Source organism: Nipponia nippon, unplaced genomic scaffold (genome assembly GCF_047370975.1).
Source record: "Nipponia nippon isolate SJK-2023a ecotype South Korea unplaced genomic scaffold, ASM4737097v1 scaffold_6, whole genome shotgun sequence".
NCBI lineage: Eukaryota > Metazoa > Chordata > Aves > Pelecaniformes > Threskiornithidae > Nipponia > Nipponia nippon.
The window spans coordinates 31344328-31366694 of NW_028262380.1; the positions used below are offsets into that span (position 1 = coordinate 31344328).

Here is a 22367-nt window from a genome sequence, read left to right on the forward strand (position 1 = left end):
TCTTTCTTATAAGCCCCCTTTAAGTATTGAAAGGCTGCAACAAAGTCTCCTTGGAGCCTTCTCTTCTCCAGGTTGAATAGCCCCATCTCTCTCAGCTGTTCTTCATAGGAGAGGTGTTCCATCCCTCTGATCACTCCTACCTCTACCACTATTGAAAACTGGGAGCTGAACATTTTTACTGCTTGTTTTTCCCCTCACATGCCTAGCAGTTTTATGAATTAAATGATAATTTGTGATATCCTAGAGTTCAGGACACGATACATGTTAATGTTAATAGATTAAGTTACCAAAGCTTTCCTTATCCCAGGATTCATGTGCTCCTTTTTGAGATATTATTTACTAACCATGATTTTTACATTTTCTGTTATTTGTAGTGCTTTTAATTGCTAGTTCTGAACGTTTAGCTTATTTATCTGTCAAGAAAGCATATAAGGAACTTAATTTTGGCTGAGGAGTGAGAACACATGTTGCCCACCATGTTTGCATATTATTTTCTGCATATGGAACAAGAACACGATTTGCTCACCATATTTGGATGGATAGGAGAGGTGCACTTATTAGTATGGTGATAGCCCCTTTCGAAATAAAATTATCTCTGATACTTTTCTTACGCATTTTGTTAAAAACTGTGTAACTTGCAGAAACGTAGGAAAGGGAAGGTCAGATCATATCTGCTAGCATATTATTTTTCTTTTAATGAGTCCTGGTAATTGCAGTGAGGGGATTAATTCCCCTTGAACAGTACAAACCTCTGACTTTGGGAAGGAAGCAGCATTAGATAAACTTAACCTGCCATGCCATGGCTCTGTGTGTGTGTGTGTATACGTACGCATGCATATGCATGCGTGTTTGCGGCTTGTGCTTCCTGCAGGACCCACCCCTGAAGGGGCTAGGGAATCAAACTCAAGTTTGGCACCATGATAAAATGCTAGTATAATCTAATATAATCTCCAGAGGTCTTTTATTTTGTTAGCTTTGAGCAGTTGTGGGCACTACGTGACGCATTGTCAGAGAAGATAATCCAAAGTAATGAAATTGTATGAGGTGCAACACAGAACCATCGCAGTCTCTAGTACAGAGAAATGAAGGTATTACTGGCCACCTGAGGGTGCCTGGGGGTTCTTTTGGTTTTGTTTTTAATTTAAAAACTAAAGCTTGGTATCAAAATGTACTATGACCTGTTAGTAAAAAAACTTGTATCTTAGTACTAACTTGTTTCCCAAGCCTGGCAATGCCAAAAGCGCTTTTCTGAATTGTACTACTTATCATGGCTAATAATTCATTGCAAGCTTTTGTCAGGTAAGTAGTCTGGAGAAAAAATGTTTTTTTATTGATATTCTGTATATTTTCATATGTGTACCAAATACTGTAAATTATAGTTGTTATTAAAATTAATTTGAGAATCACATTTTTTAAATGTGCTAACACTGTTTCTAGTGCAGAATGATCTACTGTGTTCTGAAGAAACCATGCAATTCATAGAAGGATCATGTTCTGGCTCGTGATACAAAACACTGAGCCACAACTTTCAGTATTTTAATTGAAAGATATCTCTACACTTTATTGCTTTTCAGGAGTTGTTGATATTGGCTTTCTCTGCCTGATGAGAAATACTTTTTTTTTCTTTAAATCAGAAGCTTTTTTTGCATATGAAAAAAGTATTCTGTAAGTAATGCTGTTTATATTTACCTGTGGGATACCAAGCATAATATTTTCCTTTTGGAGTGTTACTCAGCTATCCTGGGAAGTTGAAACATGCCCTTAGAAAATGAGGTACTTAATAGACAGGGGGAAAAGTTACAGCAGGGTCCTTTAGTGGACAAATATTTGATGGTTTGCCATGCTTAATTGCCTGCTAGTCTTGTCTTGTGTGGTGAAATAGCAACCATGTGGACTAAATACAAGAACTACTATTGTCTGAGAAGCTGAAAATAGACCAGTTGGTCAATTACCACTTGTAACTCTAGTATTAGGGTAGGTATTTTCAGGGACCTGCTTTTATAATGGCCTTTTTCTGTTCCAAAGTTTTGTACTATTATTATGTCTTGACGTAAGGTGTAGATTGTGAAAAGGTAAAATGCAGAATATGGAGTGCTCTGTCCTCCAACAAAATCTTGAGACACTGAAGCTACTTTTTCTTTCCTGATTTCCATTCTGGTCAGATTTTCATGGGCTCTGGGCCTGGCTTCACGGCTTCTGTCTGCTACTTATTACTGTGGGATACAGTAATTTTTCCTAAATGTATGCAGAGTATGTGTCTGCTTAGCTTCCTATGCTGGAAGTATGTATTTCTAGTACTGCATTGAATTTTATGGCTCTGTTGGAAGGAGATGTTATGGAATAGTTTCCTGAAATAATCTTTCAAGGTCCAAATATTCCATGCTGGCCTGTTTGCAGGAATTTCCTTTTCATTGAAATGTTTCCCTATCCACCTGTCTCCACTTCTTCCCCTGAGAAGAAAAAGAGTGTGATTAAATAGAAAGAAGACCTTTTCTGTTTGCTTATTACAGCAAGGGCATCTCCTTGTATGCTTCCTGAGCTTAGTAATCAACACTGACTGTGCTTTTAAGTTTCTTTTTCTTGCACCTCGAACAACGGAAGTCTGTATTATAGCCAGGAATTCAAAGTCCTTTAGATTCTGGTTTTCAAGAACAATAAACTAATTCAGAGGTTGGTCCATTGCTCACATGCTTCAAAACCTTAACCAGCAGAATGAAAATTGACTCTCCACAATGGCAGCCACCGGTAGATTTACTGCTCCCCTTGGGATGCACGCAAGGCAATAGACCTGAAGTCTCTCAGTTACAGCAGGCTCTTTATTGCAGGTGCATTGAACTCCTGGTGCCTGCTGTGCCACAGCCATTAGCATAAGTCAGTCAGGTGCAGGAAGGGCAGGGAAACATGTGAAATTAGCAGCCATCCCACTGAGAGGTGTTTTCTTCTCTGCCAGTTAACAACACGAAATCTGCAGGACAAGGACTGTCAGAGAGACTGTGCTTGAAACCGCTTTTGGTTGCATGCAGGATTTACGGATATGAACTAACAGAGAACTTTGTGCTGATAACTGATTACTGGGGGTGCTTTTTGGTGAACAAGCGAATACATTCCTGCTTGGTTTTCTAGAACAACATTGACCTGATGTCCTGTTGCAGGCCACAAACTTGATACTCAAACCACTGCACATGCTATTTTCAGTACTGCATCTTGTGCCCATAAGCAAGAGGGTAGTGCTGAGTCTATGTGTGAAAATTAGATTTGATGTTGATGTGCTTATGAGATTTTTAACATCTGGAGTTCCCAGTTACACACAAGTACCAGTAGTTCGAGACCTTCACAGTTTGTCATAGGCATTAGGATTACCTTTCTTTTTTTTTTTTTAAATTTGGCCTGACAAGCTCTGAATGTTTTCATATTGCTTTTTCATATTTCATTCACACCTTGAAGACACCCTGAATGTTCTGAGTAGTGCAGAGTCAACTGAGTGCTAATTTGTCATTTCTCAGTTTAAATGGACTTTGCCTTCTTCCAGACGCATTTGCCAGGATCAGTGCTGATCTAGATTATCTGTCCTGGCAGCCTGAGAGCACCCACCAACACTTAGCCCATGAACTTCAGCAGTAGCTGAATATCGGGGCTAATAACCCCACAATTTAATGCCTGCAAGCTGTTCTGTTTGATTGCCGATGGTCGAACAATGAACTTATCCTTCTGTTGTCAAATGGAGCGTGATTTTGCAGATACGCTAATTACATTGTTCCGACAAAATACTCTTATTTGTAGCTGCCTGAGGATGTAAGGATGAATGAATATAGCAAATACTATTTAATAACTGTTGGAGTATGGGAATAGGATAGTTGCTACAAAATCCCTGTCTGATACTTACTTTTAGTTATATGCAAAATGAAGCATAACAGTCCCTAATAAGAGTCAAAAACTTTTGAGGAAACTTTTACATCATGGTTTTGTTCAAAATGGCAAAATTAATTTCAAATTTTTTTATATAAAACTAAAAACTAGTGAAACTGGAAGAAAAATTGGTTAAAAAACTAATCCAGTTGCTCTGTGCAATTTTACAAGTTGTTTTCACTGGTTTCAATTTTTCCTACTTTGCAGTCTATTCCTATAGTTTGGATTTTTTGTAATAAGAAAGGTTTTTTTAATTAAAAAGGCATTTCATGCTTTTTGCCAGAAAAATTGTTAAAACTCATTTTTACATACTCTAGTTGAAGGATAATCAAAGTTATGATAAGCTCTCATTTTAATTTTTAGAAGTTGTTAGTTTTTCCTTTTGAGAAACTAGAGTGAAATACTGCATTTTTATTTCAGCCAAAACTACAATAAAAACAGTGACATATTTTTCTTGAGATATAATTGATTTAGAACTGCAGGATGTGGCTGTTTGGAAGAAAAATAAGAAAGTGTTGCTATTTCACTAGTTAGAAAGAGTAAAGAAAAACCATTTTGTATGAAAGTCTCAGAGGGAAATCCGAAGCTAATGAAAATTTCTCAGGTTGCAAAATCTTTTTTTTTTTTTTTTAGACTGCAAACATCTCAAACCATTTACAAGAGATGTGGCAGGCAGGAATTGCTCAGCTTATAAGCACTCCTCAAAAGAGGGAAAACATAAAAATACTCTTAGGCTAGCCTAGAAAAGGTGAACTAAAATTCTTTCTTTCCCCCCTTATGCCTAGGAAGTCTGGGAGAATGCTAACCACTGGTCCCTAGCAGCGTATCCTGATTTCTGATCATTTATATTAAAGAAAAATCCCCATTTCAGAGAGAGAGCAAGACTGTGTGAACGTAGAGAATATCACACCCCATCTTAAGAAAAGGTAAGGAAACGTTTTCCTGCTGATCCTTTAACACTATAAATGGTGTATTTATTTAACATTTCATTAAGTTGAAGGCAGAAGTGAAAATTTAGATAATAATTGAATACTAAAGCATATATTTTAACCTGCATGTTCTAACTTATAAACAGAAAAAAATAGCTTCTTTATATTAAAGGAAGAATGTAATGCATGTGTTACTGTACTTAGAACTATTTTTTATGTAGCTTTTGTGTATATTTTGGAAAAAAAGAAAACAAGTACTGCACACAACAGCAAATATTGTCTTTCATTTCAACCACTGAAGTTATTCTTAGCCATGCAAAGATTTATGTAGTCTCCGGTCTACCAAGCAACTCTCGTTTTGCCAAGACAGATATACAGCGTGTTTGTAGAATGCTGCCGCTGGGAGTTAGTGCTAAGTAATAGTCTACCATTTAGGCTTTTATCAGAACAGATCTGCACTGTTTTCCTTTCTCCTAGGTTTTGGATTGATTGGTTATTTGCAAAATATTTACAACTTTCCTTCCTTAGACGCTTCAGTTCTAAAACATATTGGAAGAAGCTCAAAACAGTTAAAACACACGGTACTGTGCATGTTTCCTCTGAAAGTGGAATGACAGCAGCAGAGGATTTTTTCCATTCAGATTTTCTTTTTTTTTTTCCCTCTTTTTCTTTTTTTTTTTTTTTTTGGCCTGGGAAGAATGTTGGAATTGTGAACGACAGGTAATAATTTCTTTCTAGAGCAGCCATTCTGGAATGTGGTCCCAGGGCAAATGTGTTCATCAATGACTTCATCTGCAAACACCCTACTCTAAACTACATTTCTGTAAAACTGTGTTCAGTCTCTATTTAATGTAGAAATGCTGTCTTTGCTCTTGCACAAAGCAATATGGTTCTGTTATTCAAAGTTATTTTATGTGGTTTAGAAAATCTGTGCTGTCCAAAAAACATCACCCTGTAAATTAACAAAGACAGTTAGTTAACTAAAAGTCCTCCTTTACTTGTGACTGTCTTGCCAAAATGTACATTTAACTGGTGTGTTATGTGGCAAAAGAATGAATGATAAGCAGATATCATTGATAACTCTTCTGAAACAATCAGCTGGAATACATTGTCTTGTTGTTAAGAAAAAAAGGTTCTGTTTTCTTGAGACGGTCATAGTCATGAGGACATTTTTCTACCATAAAAACCGACTACACCTCAGCTGAAGGTACACAGGTGTTTTTGAAATACCAATTTGTGAGATGTTGTCTGTTAATGTATTATAGGTAGGATATGTTCTTATTTTTTCAAAGCAGGGAGATACGAAGTGTGCCACCACCAACGGAAAGTGCTCTGTGAATGCAGGATGCTTCCTACCTGCTCTCTCTAACCTCATATTTCAATGCCACTTGTGTGTAAGGATTGCAGATTCTCAGCTATCTTCTGTTTCCTTTTAATAGACTTTATTTTTGCAGGTAATACGGAAGTTTTCAAATAGCACATTTTATACTTTGCCAAGTAAAATACAATATCCATTGGCTTAAAATACAAATATTCAAAGAGCAGTCTATGAGAGTGGTCAGTTACAATATAATCTCCAGACTGGCTAGTATGAATTTCATAAATTAAGTATGCAAGACATATACATTTCTGTATAGAATTTGCATATAATTTTTCTTCCAAGAGAATTAAAGCTAGGTTTTTTTCTCACAGTGTACCCAGTGTTCTTTCATAACCCACCCCCATATCCTGTTGTTAGAATATTCTGGGTTTTAATGCAGAAAATAGGACCAAAACTTATAGGAAATAATTTGTACTATGAGTAGAGGTTTTGCTTTATCCATAAGATTCTCTGTGTTGTAAATAATTTGTAAATGTTGCGTTAGTCAATTTTTTGTTTACTGAAGTCTTATATTTTATTTTTTCTAATACATATATTTTTTTCTAGCTCATTCTACCATTTCACATTTTCTAGGTTAAAATGATTACAGCTTCAGACTTATATTTATTGGTGATCCTATCCTGCTTCTCCAGAGGCTTCAGTTTTCCTTTAAGGCACACTTTTTGTTTTCATTCTTCAAAAAAAGTGGAAGACTAGGAAAACCTTGGTTCTTTTACGTTCTGTTAAAGTTTCTGATTTCATTTGTATCATCCAAAGCTGTTTTTTCTCCTTTATTCCATTAATTTCTTGTTCTCCTTTTGCCTCTTGTTTGTTATGTTTACTCAATTCAGATTTCTTTCTTACAATAACTGATGCCTATGGATACATTTGATTGTGTTCTTTCAGTCACTTCAGTGGAAATACAAACAACAAAGATTTTATGAAATGAGTCACTGTGCAATAACTAGCTATGCAAATAAGTAGTAAATAAATAAATAAATAATTATTTTAATGAAGAAGAGGTCCTGCCAAGAAGATAGAGATCTTGATTTCATCAACATTATGTTGTAGCTTTTTTTCACAATTAATTTTCTAGATTTTTAGACTTTTTTTGTGTTACATTTGCAATGAATTTTAGTGATAATTAGAATAAACCTCAATGTGAAAAGCCCCTTGATTTGTGAACCCTCTACATATTATTAATGTGAATGAATTGGTTGTCATCTCAAATTTAATATCACAAAAACAGCCAGGAAGTCTTTCACTGTAAACAGACTCTGATTTCATGCTCTTCTGCAACCCAGCCTTAGCTTGCTTTCATGCAGAACAATGTCCTGTCCTCATTCTAGCCCAGGCCAGGACTGACCCCACACACCAGAGAAAGCTGCTCATTTAATCTGTGGTTTGCTCACCCGGCTCTGGCCGTGCTGGGCTGAGACCTGGGGTAGGGAGATGTAGAACTCAGGTGGGCTTGCACCATGTGGTAAACTCTAAAAAATCTCATCTATGCTTACTATAGCCATGTCTGCCCACTGCGTGGCCCTTCCCAATGTGTGTCCTATTTAGAAAGTACCAACTTCTTTGTCTCCTCCATGACCAAAGAAGAACAACCAAGAAGACGACCCGAGAGTCGCAGCAATCTGAAATTATGTTCACAGTTCCATGGAAAGTAGTTTCTGATATGCAATTAACTAATTAGTTCAGAATATCACACTGTCTGCAGAACCACACAGAACCTTACAGCAGGAGTTGAAAACTTGGGTGGTTAAATCCATCTGCTGATCATCGTAGGGCGATGATTACAGTAAAAATTCTAAAGATTTTGATGATCTGAAAACTATGCTGTAAATATCAAATACTTGTTTCATATATCATTTGGGGAATCTCCTGGTTGTGTGTGTTTCTCTCTGTGGCCAACGTATAGGGAATTAGAGGCTACCAGCTTCTGAGTCTAGGTATTTAGCCCTTCTCTTTCTAAGAGCTGTGAGATCTGTGCCTAATATTTACCAGGGTGGCAACCTGTAAGCTTTTGGAAGTTGAGAGGGTTGGGGTTTTTTAATTATTACTGGCAGGGAAGTGGGAGGGCAGTAGGTAGACCTGTTATAATGTGGAAGCTACATCTGACAATTTTGGGATATCCAAGAGAGCCTGGAGAGAATGAAGCAAATGGCACAAGCTCCTGTACAGAAATTTCCTCTGAAAGGTAATACTGTCGTGGTGAAGAACAGAGTTATTCTTGATCAACTTGCTTTCAAATAATGGTAAGACAACTATAAATAAAACAACAAATGAACAAAACGTTGCCATGTCACATATTTCATGTTCCTTAAGCCTCTCAATATATAACTTCACTAGTTAACTTTCACATCTGCTCTGTTTCCCCAGGAAGACAGATGCCCAGTATGCAAAAACTTGTCCTGATAATTTTGCAAGAATAGGTTTTTTTCTTCTTTTACTTCCCTTGGATAAGCTGGATGACATATCCATATTAAAATCAGAGCAGTATTTATGTTCAGTCTCTAGACGCCGATATGTTTTTGAGTCTTTGTACTTTTATAGAGTAAGCGTTTTAGAAAAATGAATATAACAGCTCCTAAGACAGAGCTAATTTTTGTGAAATGATTTAATTGCAGTAGTATTGCTTGGTTCTAATTAAATATGTTTCTTTATTTTAACTACCAAGTTATAATTGGAATTGAGGTTTTTGTTCCTAGATTCAATAGTTCCAAGCAAGATTTCCATGCTCACCAGAAGTATTTCTGGAGCAGCTTATATCTCAAAATGGGGCCCAAACTGTGAAGCTTGACTGGTTCTTGAGCTTTTTCAATGTGTTCAAAATTTCTTATGTCAAGTCAATTTTTTCACAAGACCAGGAGACATGTTTGCAAAAATTGTATCAGTTTCTGTTTGGATTTTTATTTTTGTGGTCCTGCCGATTACAGGATCTTATGCAATTAATCCAGGTTTAGTTAATCTGTAGGTTACATTCTTCTGATTTCTTCTATGCTGAATTCTGAGAGAACATCAGTGAAGAGTACTGTAGGCAAAATTCCCTGAGGGCAAAAGGTGATTTATGCTTTCTCTAGTACTCTTAGAACTGGGCCAATGAGAGGATTCTCTATAGTTATTTTTTGTATTGCTGCATTAGGGTTTTAAAGTTCAAATTTGATTCTTAAGAGTACTCAGGAATTCAGGTTTGTAGGTTTGAGACAGGCAAAAACTGACACAAATCCTGATTTGACTTTGCTAAAGTGGTGTTTGTGTTTGTGATGTTCTGCCTTAAGCATCCAGCAGTGGCTAAATAATCTTAGAAGCCCTAATTCAGGAAAAGAGAATCACATGCTTAATTTTAATACGATTTAGTGCTTTCTTGAGCTTGAAGCTCACTATAGCCCTGGGCTTTAGTGGCTGACTAGGATGGAGAGAGGTAAAGCTCTTCGGGTAATTCTAAAAGGAAAAGATGTCCTGAACAGGCAGCAGGCATGAGTGTCTTCAAGACGAGGTCCTTCTTCAGCTCCATCATCTTTACCATTAAGCAGAAAGGAGAGCCGAACTCTTCTGTCATGGTTGGATAATGTTTTCCACTGCAGGGTCCTGTTGAGGTTGCTAATTTTTGTTGATATAACTCAGGATAAAACAATGTCATATAGTGCTGTTTTGTATCTTACTCTTTTTCTGTATTGCATATGTTATTGTCTAAAAGTAGGACTTCTTCCCCAAAAAAGAATGGTTCTGGAGATGAAGAAAATTATGAAAAATATTTAACCCATAGGTGAGTTTCACTAAAAAACACTCTTCAAGACCTTTTAAGCTGTTATTTTAATCTGCCTGTACATTTTAGAGAAGGACAAATCCTGTAATTTTTAATGGCTATCTTGTAAGATCTGGAAGATACAATGTGCCATTACAATACATTTACTGCCTATGTTACATAGGGATATCTTCTATTGAGCCCATAAATGTAGTTCTTTACTCCTTGGTGAAACAAAGTATGGAAAGCATGCAACTAGAGAATGTAATGTGAATAAAATAATTTGCTGTAAAAAGGTTTCTTTGTACTTCTACAGCATTCAGGTAGCCAATACAGTGCTTTATACTATAATACTGTTTATTACACTGCTTAATATAGTGTTCATGTATAGCTCTATTTGTCTATTGTGTTAAATAGAAATACTGCAAATATTATTTAAAATACTTATTATAAAAATCTCTAATACTATTAGTTGTTCCCATTAGTAATCAGAGGAAAGAATACAGACAGTAAGACAGAAAACGTGTTCTGCATAAATGTGACTTTCTTACTACAGGGCTCTGCGATTCATTGGAGGTGTGACTTACTGGTGCTGCTGCATTTTGTTATGAAGCACAGCTATAATTTTTACATATTAAAGATTTCATAATGTAATGACTCTTGTACCCTCACAATACTGCTACTGTGTAGGTCCAAAGAAGTCTAAAATGTAAGACATTTTAGTGCAAGAACAGTGGTTTAAAAATAAGGGAATCTTATATTTGTGTTCGGTTTCAAAATCTCAGTGGTTATATAAATGTGTTGTGCTGTACTTCTTGTTTCAGTAACATTTGAAAACAAACAAACAAACAAACAAACCCCACCAAAAACCATGGCTGCAGCTGAAAGGGATACTGACCAAAATATTCACTCTGAGGTACTGGGTATTGATTCAGGTACTGTAAAAATAAACTGGTTTTTTGGTTGTAAATTAAAGAGACAGAACACATTTTCATTTTATTTACAAGAGGAAGCCTCTTCCTTCCTCACAAATTACTGCAAGGAAACTGCTTATGCCTGCGTCTGAAAACTGTAGAGTTTACCAGGCTGATCTTGCAGTTCCTTCTTACTACAGATGGGTCTCCCAGTGTCTTTTACATGGTCTGGAGCATATGTGATTGCTTGGGCTACCAAGTTCCAAGTATAGGAAGTCTTTGTTATGTTTTTTTACAGCAGGATTTGATTTAGTGTTTTTTCCCTTGCTTCCCTTTCTTTTTTTCTTTTTCCTGCTATTTCAAGCTGTAGCAATGTTCAGCTTAATTTTAGTATTCCATGAACGGAAGAGTCCTAGAAAGTGGCTCTGAGAAGCAACACTGTATTCAGTTGATTTTTTTCTTTCCTCTTTTAAGTGTAGGACTGTTCATTTAATTATATTTCTGAGTATCTTGTCAAGGTGAATGTTCTTGCACTTCATGTCTGTGTCCACTTGTTTAATATGCTTTATTGAGAAACTTTTCCTGATACTGAATCTAAACTTTCCTTGGTTGTCCTAGGAAACACTTAGAACCTCCTAAACAACCCTACTCTTTTCATTCTTCTGTAGTCTTGCAGCAAAAAACCACAAAGTTTAGTACTGAAAGACAAAACTATCGTTAAGGATTCAAAATATAATCATTTCTATTCCCAAACTTATGGGGTTTCTTCTGTTAAGCTATAAAGAGAAAGCTGCCATAAGAAAAATTCCAGTGATGGAAAGGAATTATGGAAAACTAGATCATAAAGAAAACAATTCTTTTAGGTTCCAGTTCGGGAAGTTGCTTGAGGATAAATTAAACTGAATTCCTCAGTTGGGGTTTTGGTGTCATAGTTGCATACATCATTAGTGAAAACAATACCATCTGTATATTTTACTTCTGCTGAAGTCTTATTAAATAGGCTGGAGACACCTTACTTATTTTCCCTAGTCATGTTCCCAGCTGCCCTCATGGAAACTAGTACCTTTCCAAGGAAACTGGCCCGGCCATTTTAGAATTAACAGACCAGATAATACATTTTAAAAGATTGTCACTTGAAAATGAAAGGTACTCATCATCACCTATAACTTGTAATTCATATTAATTTCATATGGGAAATTTATATAGCCTTTGTGATGTCTATACAAAGCTGTAAATGGGCAAGGCTACAATTCAGTCAGTTAAAAGACAGTATGAATATGTATGAATGAAGAGATTTGCAACACTCTTACTGAAATCTTAATTCTAAAAAGCATAAAATGTTTCCTAAGACGACTGAAATGCCTCTTACTCTGCACAGAAATGTGACCTATGTTGAACGTTAGTTACAGAAGCAGAAGTAAAGAATTCTTTCTCTGGCTTTAAAGGATTTGTAATCTATATCATCCAAGTAAAACTTAGGCGAGCAAGATCATTCAAGATCATTTCACCAGTAGTGTTTATCATATTAGTGCAACAGAACAGACCCAGGCTATTGACATTTTTTATGAGTGCTTGAGTCTGTTGGTGACAGCAGGGTATAAAAATAGTAGAAATATTTTTGGGGCGGAAAGACTTTGTTGTTTGTATTAAAATAGATGGTTGAGCTAATTATGAAATGGGTGTGGGGATTTTTAGATGCCTTTCCCTTTAGATGCAATTTTTCCTTATGGTTTTAAGCAGCTTGGAAGAACTGTGCAATGGTAGCTCTTAGGAGTTAAAATACTGCTGAAAGTTGCCCCCAGAAAAGTCATCATACAAGCTCACGAACTGCCAGTTTTCTGCTAATTTCATGACCTTGACTTCAGAAATCTCCAAATCCACGAGGCAGTGATTTTAATCTTTATTTAGGATTCACACGTAGCTAATCTTGTTTAAATCCCCTCTGCCTCCTTATTTTCCTCCCCTTTATTTTCCTTCTGTCAGCCCTTCATTCTCATCAGTTTGCCTTAAAGGCCCAGGGTGGATGAGTCAGTGATTCCAATCTGTATCTGCTTAGATACCAATTCCCTTTTAGGGATAGCAATATCTTGCTTCAGCTCAGTAGGCAGTCATGCTTTTTGAGCAATTTTGACATCTAGAACTTTCTTTTATTAGATACTGACTGCTGCACTCTTCTCTCCATTTCAGAAAAGCACGGTCTCTTGGGGTCTTTTTAAAAACAAATAAAACACACCCAGCTCTTGACTGAACAGATATTACCAGTCCAATGAAGATTCAGCCTGGTTTAATCTTGTGTTGATTGCTCACTTTCCTTTCTTGTCCACTCGTCAGTTCTTCATTCATCTTTGGTCACCTGAACATCTACCTCCCTGCCTTCCTGCCTCCCACCAGTCCTCTCCTCCTCCATGCTCCCAGGGAGTTCTAACACCGGCACCGCCAGACCATGTGGCACTGATGGTTTGGTGGGAAGCTAATACCATCTCTCTCCCTTGCTAAATAAAGAAGAGACTGCAGGTCTCTGGAATAAGAAATGCCGAAAAGCCAAAAAACCTAGTGAGAAGGAGAGCTTTTGTGCTGTCACCACAGCAGCGCCTGAGTGCTCAAGCAGGCACAAGATGCTTCTGAAGCACCATAAATGCCACATGTGCCCATGCTCTGGGGCTGCAACCACACACTCAGATTAGTGGTCTCTCACTTGGAGGGGGTGAGGAGGGAGGGAATATTTTTCTCCTTCCTTATTTCTCTCTTCATCTATAAAGCCAGGAGAAAGCTGGGAGGGTAACACATGATGGTATCGTTCAGTGTTCACTTTTTCTAATTGGCCAAAGTATTGAAAATGCTTCTGTCTCTTTAAAATGGTGTGGCATTTTGTGCTGTGACTACTACTGAACGTGAAGTTATTTGAGTGAACAGAATAACTTCATGTGTTTTGAGGTGTGAGGTGACCTCATTATTCCTAAATCTGTTCCTGTTTTGTAGCACTTCTTATTCAGCTCTACTCTTTCAGCTGCTCGAGTGTTTTTATTTCTGCTTTGGTTGTGTAACAGAATTTTTTTGAAATGTCAAAATCACAGCAACATAAGTTGGTTAGTTGAGCCAACCTGGTAGAAATTTAGCTGCTCATAGATAAGACAACAACAGAGCAAGATTAAACAGGGTTTGTGGCTTAATAAGATAAGAAGCAACACTTGCTAGGTTTTACTTTGGTGCAAGGATGTAGATTAATATGAGAGATGCTTCTTTCCAACTGAGAGTTCTGGTAAAGACATTAAAAAAAATCATCATTTTGTATTTGCTTGCACAAAGTTAGGGCTTCAGAGAGGCGTTGAAAACTCTGGTAAACTGGTGTTCCCTGTTTGCCTGCAGAAGAGCACGTTGTGACGTGTGCTGGTAGGCACTTTGTAATCAGTGCTCGCTCAGGGGCAGAGGAGCGCATCCCTGGGGAGACTCCTCTCCCTTTGACCCTTTGTGTTTTTGCTGCCACTGAGGACCTTGTTGTTGGGACTGTTTATTTGGAAATGGGCCACCTGTCCACTCGCAAGGGAACTGAAACATTATTTCTCAAAGTTCCCTCAGTGGGCACCAGGCAGCCTTGCTGGTCATATCCAAACAGAGTTTGTTTGAAGAAGCAGATTAGAAGGGGATGACTGTACATACCACTGCAAATGCCATATGTTGTTAAATTTCTCATGCTAACTCGAGAGTTTTTCTGTTTGGACCTCCAGCATTTAAGGGACAAATGAGAGACAAGAGTCCAACTATGTTACTTCAGAGCTCTCTTTATTGCCTCGGAGCAGTTCCCATGGGACGTGTTTTGTCTAAATAATGTATCCCGTCTTTTGTATCATTAACCACCCTTCAGAAATTCCCTGTCTTCCAGTGAAGTGGTTTTTGCCTGGTTCATTGTCTGTCACACTCTTTTACTTGATTTCTCTTACTAGCTTCAATATTCTCCACTGACTGCATGTAGCTTGGAGCACTTGAGTGAGGTGGTAATCTGTGGGGTTTTTAACCAGCAGGTAAATTGTCTGACCAAGCGTGTTTCCCAAGTTAAAGGTCTAGTGCCCATGCCAAATCTATGGTTGCATTAATAACTTCCAATATCTACAATTATGTATGACAAAATTTTAGCAATGTCACTGCCTCGATTTCCTGTGACATCCAAAATAGGTCAAGATGAAATATGAAGTCAGCTAAGCTGGTGAGAGGGGGCAAATATTTCAGTTTAGCATCAGTGGATGGTATCACTGCCAATTCAGTGATGTGAATTATTTAATTATTCTACAGAGAACAAAATGTAAAACCAAAACACCCCATGTGCCTAAATTTTTGTTGGATTTGACATGAATTGGAGTTGTTTGGGGAATAACTAGGACCTTTTAAATGTCTACTGCATTACACTCTTCAACTATTAAAACCTATTTGCATGTGAGTAAATTGAAAAAAGCTTTATTTTTCTCTCTAAACTTTGACTGCACAGAGTTTAATTTTGCCACTTCACCTTTTAATCCTCTTTCATTCAGTGTTTTGATGTGTAAGAAAAGCTTGTGTTTCAATTTTCATCCCTGCTTAAACAGAGAAAAGCTGTGGCACTGGTAGCAGGCAGTTTGGATGTGAATGAGGTAATGCTGATATTAGGAAGTTATAGGGAGAGTGGTTTCTACCTCTTTATCGTAGGATTGTCCACCACTTGTCTTCATCGCTGTTGTCTGAGTGATGCTGCTCCTCAGCTGCTATTACAAAAAGTCCTTTGATAACCTTGTGTGATGATTAAACACTGCTAATCGTTTCACAGTCATTCATGCATCTCCAACTTTGAAGCTAGATTAGGTAGTCCCTCTAAGAACTACCTCTTGACACCTATGCTTTTCAATACTGTAACGTTCATCTGTTGGTCTCCAAGTTGGAGCTCAGTCATGGGGTTTGAAATGATAAAACTGCAAAGGACTGGAATAGCTGCAGAACACGTCCAGGGGAGTGACCACAGCTGTGATCCACAGTGTTCGCTCGAGTAGCCATGCAGCCTTTCTAATGGTCCTGAGCCCTATTGTTATCTCTTATGATCTGAATTAATCCTGGCTTGCTGGCTATTAGGAGGGATGCTAGATCTAGTGTAGCGCTGTGGGAGGAAGGCTTGGGGGGCTGGGTGAAGTGATTTATTTGCTTCAGGGAATCTTGGTCTGTCAGCTGCTGGAGTGGAGGAAGCAGCCCTTTCAGGTGGGTCAAAGAGCCATGCATTTTGTCAGACCAGAGTAGTTTCATCTTTCTATTCTTCTTTTTTTTTTTTTTTTTTAGCTCTTTTTAATTAAAAATGAAATTGGGTGAAAGTCATTCTCTTGGCTTCTGAGAATGTTTCATTAATGAAATAAAATGTGTCCCTAAAGAAAGAAGTCACTAAAGTCATTATTACATGTAAGTCTTGATATATCTACCAAAAAAAAAATCTGTGTGAGATACCTCAGAGGAGAGCAGAACAGGAAGATATTACTCTCAATTTTTTGTCTTCTCTCATTCTCAGTTCGATCCCATTTGCCTATGTTTTGGGGAAATTATTCTGTCTGTCAATATTTCCAGTGCTTAGCAAAATGCATCCACTAAGCAGCTTGGGATTCTTAAATGTTTCTCCAAATAAACTAATAATGTGTGTTTAATTGACTTTACAGAGGGAAATTTAAGAAATCAGATATTATTGAATGTAGTATGTACAATAGATCAATTAAAATTTTCCTCTGTTAAAGGCTTTATCTTACTGACTTCAAAAGTCTCTGTGATTGATATGCAAGTTCTAAGGACCTCTGTTTAGACCAGAAGATAACCATAAACTTCTTTGGTTTCACAATAGGAAAGTACAATCTTTCTCTAGATCCCGAGTTTTATGAGAAGCGCTTTTTCGTCTAAACACCTTCAGGATGTGAAACCACTTGTCGTTGCTGGTCTTTGGGTAAAACTAATAAGACATAATTTTAAATGACCACCATGCAAGGACTGAAAAGAGAGCATTAAACCAGGAATTTCCTGCAGAGGATTTTACAGCACTAAGCTACTTGAGTCCCAGGAGATTTGAAAATTAGACCACTCATTTGCATGCCAAACTACAGATCTGGGAGCCTAGCTTTACCGGGTATATTTTCCCTTAAGTCCTGGCTGCAAAGATCTGTTCGCGGAAGACTGGGACCTCTGCGAAAGGAGCTACTGGAGCCACGTGAAGTTTTATCCAGAGCACAGAGAAGTACTGTAGTAGGCTTTGGCTCAGTCTGTGCTGACTGAGAACTGCATAATGAAGTCTTTTTTAGGTTTTTATATTCAAAACTTTATTGCTTTCTAAGAGGGATTTGCATAATTGTTGCTCTTCTATGACAATAATATAGGCTGCTTAATCTTTGTCTCCACTTCATGGTACTATAGGATGCTTCAGAAAATACTATTGTCCAGCACAATTTTTCTTGGAAAATGCAGCTTCCAGATTTCATGGTAGTTACTGACATTAAATTGTTCTTGTAAAGTTAAAAACGTGGATGATAAAATAATGATTTTTCTGACTTTTTAAAAACCACTGCTGTTATTCATAGCACCTGTACAGAGTTGCCTAGTTTTCCAGGTATACCTTATTGCCCTTGTGGAAAAGGTAAGCTATTTCTGGCTTTGTAGCTGGGGAAGACTGAGAAAAAAGCAGTTGTATAAACTAATGTACCAAATGAGTATCACATGAAAGATCAGTCCAGAGGTCTTAGCTATCAATCTGAAATCACCTTGGCTCTTGCTAGTTAAAACCTCCCTTAACGTTTTCCACAGGGAGAGTGCTAAATAAAAACAGAGTGCTGAAATACATGCTCAGCTTGATTTGTAAGGCTGTTCCTACAAGCTTCCTATCATGTTACAATATGTCCTCCAGAGTTCTCTTAAAAACAACAAAAAAAGCCAAACAAACCTTTCTCTTTGGTGATTTCATGGCTTTTGTTTCTTCCTCAGAGAAGATCAAGTCTGGCGTTTCTCTGACTTCGTCTGAAATTGTAGGCATGATCAATTTGTTTAAGAAACCTTGTAAGTACTTGACTGATTCTGTAGATTATGGAGCACATGATGTCCTGTCATTCGAAAGCTCACTGTTAAGTTTTTGTGGCTTAGTCTGGAGTACTTTCAGCGGGGAACTGGCTGAGGGGGGAATGTGCTGTGCTTATTGTTTTTAAGCAGGAGCTGCTGCTAATGTATGTGCTGCTTTTGTCCATTTTTATGGCAGTCATAATGAACACTGTATTTGTGAAGCAGAGTCAAATCCAAACCAAAGAGTTTATTCTCGTTTATGTTTTTGCAGGTAATTCCCTGTGGCATCACTGGGAGCTACCTGCACCACTGTGGGAAACTTGACTCCCCCAGTCTGTGTAATGTCAGATGTTGTGCTTTACTGTACCTTTTGAGATGGTCTTTTTAATTGATGAAAGTTTAGAGTTTATGGATTTAAATTTGAAGTAAATAGAAAAGCATGTGCTCATTTAGGATTATCTGGATTATTTTTCAAAGTTGTCAAAAAGTTTGCTATTTTTAAAGCTTACTACTGTAGTTCTAATGTCAATAGGTTTTCCTATATTAGTTGTCAAATATTATCTTTCAGTTGCACTGATACTAACTTACTTACATTATTTCATTTTTATTTCTTGCATTGGATTTGCAGAGATTATTTGACAAATCCAGAATTTATTAGAGTTAAATGATGCGAATGGACTGAAGCAGTATTAAGTTTGTACCTCTGTGTAAATACCAAGCATGCTATCAAGCAGTGGTGCTGGATTAATGTGGCGTCCTTCTGTTCACCTCTTTGTTGGTGGGATTGTGGGGTTTTGGGGGGTGGGGGAGGAGGGTTCGGCCAAAGTGAATAGGATTTGCTTTCAACATGAGATGGTGGTTAACCTCTGACCATGACAAAAGCCTTAGTCTGTTTTCAGGTTTCCTGATTATTTGTCTATTCCAGTTCAGAAGTAAATAGTATCTCTGTTTCCATTGGATGGTACGATGTTCCACATGAGCTTGCGCTACTGAAGAGGTAGTAAGAGGGGAAAAGGCTCTCGCTTGATTCACTAACTGCCCTTCAGAACAAGGCGTGAAGTCCCCCTGTCACTGATGGTCAGGTCAGATGCTCTACCAGAGAAAGAAGGGAGAGAGGAAGGAATGTAGAAAAGCCTTTACTTCTCAACAAATTATTTAGTCAGCTCTAATTACAGATTTAAAGGATGGAAGAAGTAAGAAGACTCACTTTGCCTGCACTATTGAGGAATTCATGTAGGAAGAAGAGGCACAAGTGTTTGAAATACCTGGCTAGCTCTCTGTTGTCATCTGTTAATAATTCACACGGCCCTTTCATTTGTATTTTGTTGAGAAAAACAGAGTAGGCTTGAAATATAAAGAAGCTCTTAACTTCCTTTGTGAAGGAGTGGGAGTACAGCGTGTCCATTCAGTACAAAGAAAAGAATTTACTTGTGTGAAGTTTTCAGACTTTTTTAGTTTTCTTTTTGTAGACAACTTCACCAGTGGCATTGTGGGAAGGAAAGTCTGTTTCTCATGTGGCTTTTACACTTGTGTTAGCTATTATTAGTTAAGTCATAACTGAGCTGCAAATTCCAGACCCAGACTTTCCCAGAATTTGGTGCCTGCTTTTGCAGAAAACAATTTGCTACACAATTACCACCAAATAAAATTATGCATCACTGTCTTGTCTTATATTGGGTTTTGTGGTCAATCACTGTACTACTGTAAGACTTAAAAATCCCTGGCAGCCAGCTGTGGGAGACAAGTCTGATTCAATGCCATGTGAGTCTTCTCTGAAAGTTGCTGTTCTAGGAAACCTGTGTCCACGGCCGCTGCCTCCTTTAGTAGAAAAAGGACTGGCTAAAATATATTTGGTTTCTCTGGGGGTACCTGTGTTTCATGGATAGGATTAAAAGTAGAAAGGCAGAGAATATCTACAGTTTGCCAGCCTTCTAGCTGAGGTGAGTGATGACAATTTTGCATGCCTTGGTGGTCTTGTTCGCAGAACATGCTTCTGTGCTAGGGCTTTATTTTGCCTTTGTTTTCAGTCCCTTTTCTATCCTAGTATGTGCAATGGTTTCTGAACTCTCTCACCCACAGCAAACTTTCTCTCCCAAAATGGGTAAAGAGCAAATTTTGAAAATATTATGGTGTTAAAATCCTGTTGGTAATATCTTATTTGAGATATTTGTTTGTTTCTGATTCCTTAACAAGCATACAATTTACATAAGAGATAAGTATTACTTACTTATCTTCTGCATAAGTATTAGCAGAATTCTAAAAAATGATAACGTGAACACAGGTGATGTATACATCCACAAATATTCTAGATAGAATAGCAATGCTTTTTACACATGGAACATGAAGTTACAAAACAAAGATAATGAATGCCTTCACTACAAATGACAGGGTTAGCCAATTAGTGTCTGTCTCCACCCATGTTTTGTAAGATTTCTTCCTAGTCCTTTTTCAGAAAAGTTGGAATTCATGGTCTGACTGCCTGTCCCCATGGGTCAGGACTGAATTTCAAATTGTTCCTCTGCTGCTTGAGCAGACTGGCTGCTATTGGAAATGCGACACTCACCCAGGTGGAATTCTTGTCTGCACCAACCTTGCCATGTCTGCATTAATTTTTCCTAATTACAAAACAACTTACACTTAATGAGCTGCAATTAATCAGTACCTTTTGCTTTGCTACACATATAAAATTATACTTTCAGTAAAACGCTTCATGAACTAATTAGAGGTCTCGGCCCAGTGTAGTTGGGAGACTTCTGTTCTCTAGTTTACTGGTTTCTTATTAAATAGTGAGATTAAGATCTTGTCTCCTCACTCCAAAGATGCAATCTCTTCATATTTCTTCTTCTCCCATGGCAGACTATGTTTAATTCTTATTCTGGAATGCTGTTTCCCTAAATGATGTGTTCTCTTTAGTCTACAGAGCACTTGTCCCATTTTGCAATATAGCCTAAAGCAGGGATGACCAGCTGCTCTATGGCTTTGTTTGCCCCAGCTGACTGCTCAGGTGCTGGAAGATTATAAGAGGCTGACTCTGCAGAGGGTGCTTGGGGTATCCTGAAGAACAGGTACAAACAAACCTTACCAGTCTGATGGCATGGTCCAGGAGGGCAGGGCAGAGAAGCACAGCTATTTGCAGCAAGGTCAGGTCCTCAGAACTTACTAGCTCTGGCACAGAGCCCATTCCAGCAGATGAGAGCAGAGTCCTTCAAGGCTGCCTTGGTGGCTGTGCCCTTGCCCATCAGCAGCTTGAGGGCCTTACAGCCACCTTGCTTTTACCCACTGTGGATCTTGGAAGAAAAACTAAGCTGTTTTCAGTAAAAAAACAAGCAAAACCCTTCAATTTAGACTTGTTCTGCTAGAGGCCAAGTAATGCTGGTGATGACTCTGCGTAAATTACCCAGGACTGAGGGCTCTGGAGTTGCTGCTTGGGTTCCTGTCATGCTGTGAGTAAGCACTGTGTTTCTACCACGGCTGCAAAGGGTGATGGTTGTTGGGAGAGCTTCTTTCACTGGGGGTTCTGAGGACTTTTCTACAAGCAGTTTTTGTGGCAGACTGTATAAGTAAACAAACAGTTGATGTTACAAGGAGGTAACACGGATTGCCTTCTTCTTGTCCTTCTCTGAGAGGTAACATCTCACATGAGTTTTCACAGCTGTCCTTTCTGCCCTCTTCCTTGGTCCTGGTTAAATTTCAGGTCCTTTGGTTAAGAGGCTTTTGGCCTCTTTTGCAGTGATGTGCAGCGCACGTGGTGTCCGTGCAGGAACGTGCTGCTGCGAGCGCTGCCAGGCTGAAACGCTCGCCAGCCAGCGAGGCTTGCAGATAGGTACCAGTTGCATGGATGTACACATCCCCAAGGCACCTCAAAGAAGACCAGTTACAGGTAGATAACCTGCTTCAGCTTCTATTCAGTGTCCCTTTCCACTTGACTTTGAATGTTTTATTTAAATCAAATTAGGGAAAACACTTCCCTGTTCTTTTAGAAGAACTTAGTAAAAAATATTATTGTATGTTTAAAAGCAGTTCAAATCAGTTTTGTTACAAAGTAGTGAAATCTCATTGCTCTCTTATTTTCTGTTTTTTGGTTAAGTGGTTATCCAGAGACTATCTGCATTGCCTTACCATTCCTGGAGCTTTAGGATACAATGTGGGTGATGCCCTTATAGGAGTCTGTTTACCAAAATCAAATACACATATTTGAACATCTTTTAGTCACATGTTTGTGGTTTCAAAACTGGCACCTTCAAAGTAAGAAGCAGCTGCCTTCCTATTAATGAATATGGGTATATAATGCCAGGTAGCTGTATGTATTCTTTCCAGGTTTCTTTTTTTTTTTTCCAGATTCGTCAGTGATCTGCAGTATGTAAGTACATGATAAATTTCATGTACAGAAATGTAAGTGTCTGTGCTCATCTTCATTTAGCATTTGTTGGAATGTTAATAAAACAGTGAATTCTCAGGTGCTACAG

General features: G+C 38.0%; 1 protein-coding gene across 6 annotated transcripts in view; it reads left to right on the top strand.

Annotated features, from left to right (window-relative positions):
- The window catches only part of CRACD (capping protein inhibiting regulator of actin dynamics), a 140057-nt gene that overhangs the window by 57560 nt on the left and 60130 nt on the right, over positions 1 to 22367 (top strand). For 3 of the 6 annotated variants that reach the window (XM_087735729.1, XM_087735730.1, XM_087735731.1), the window contains exons 2-3: positions 4692 to 4832; positions 17830 to 17901. In XM_087735729.1, coding sequence (XP_087591855.1) covers positions 17877 to 17901 — 25 coding nt within the window. In that variant the 5' untranslated portion in view covers positions 4692 to 4832; positions 17830 to 17876. Of the gene's footprint in view, positions 1 to 4691; positions 4833 to 17829; positions 17902 to 18172; positions 18240 to 22367 lie in introns of all 6 variants that reach the window. The other 3 variants (XM_087735735.1, XM_087735733.1, XM_087735734.1) reach the window with 3 other exon arrangements.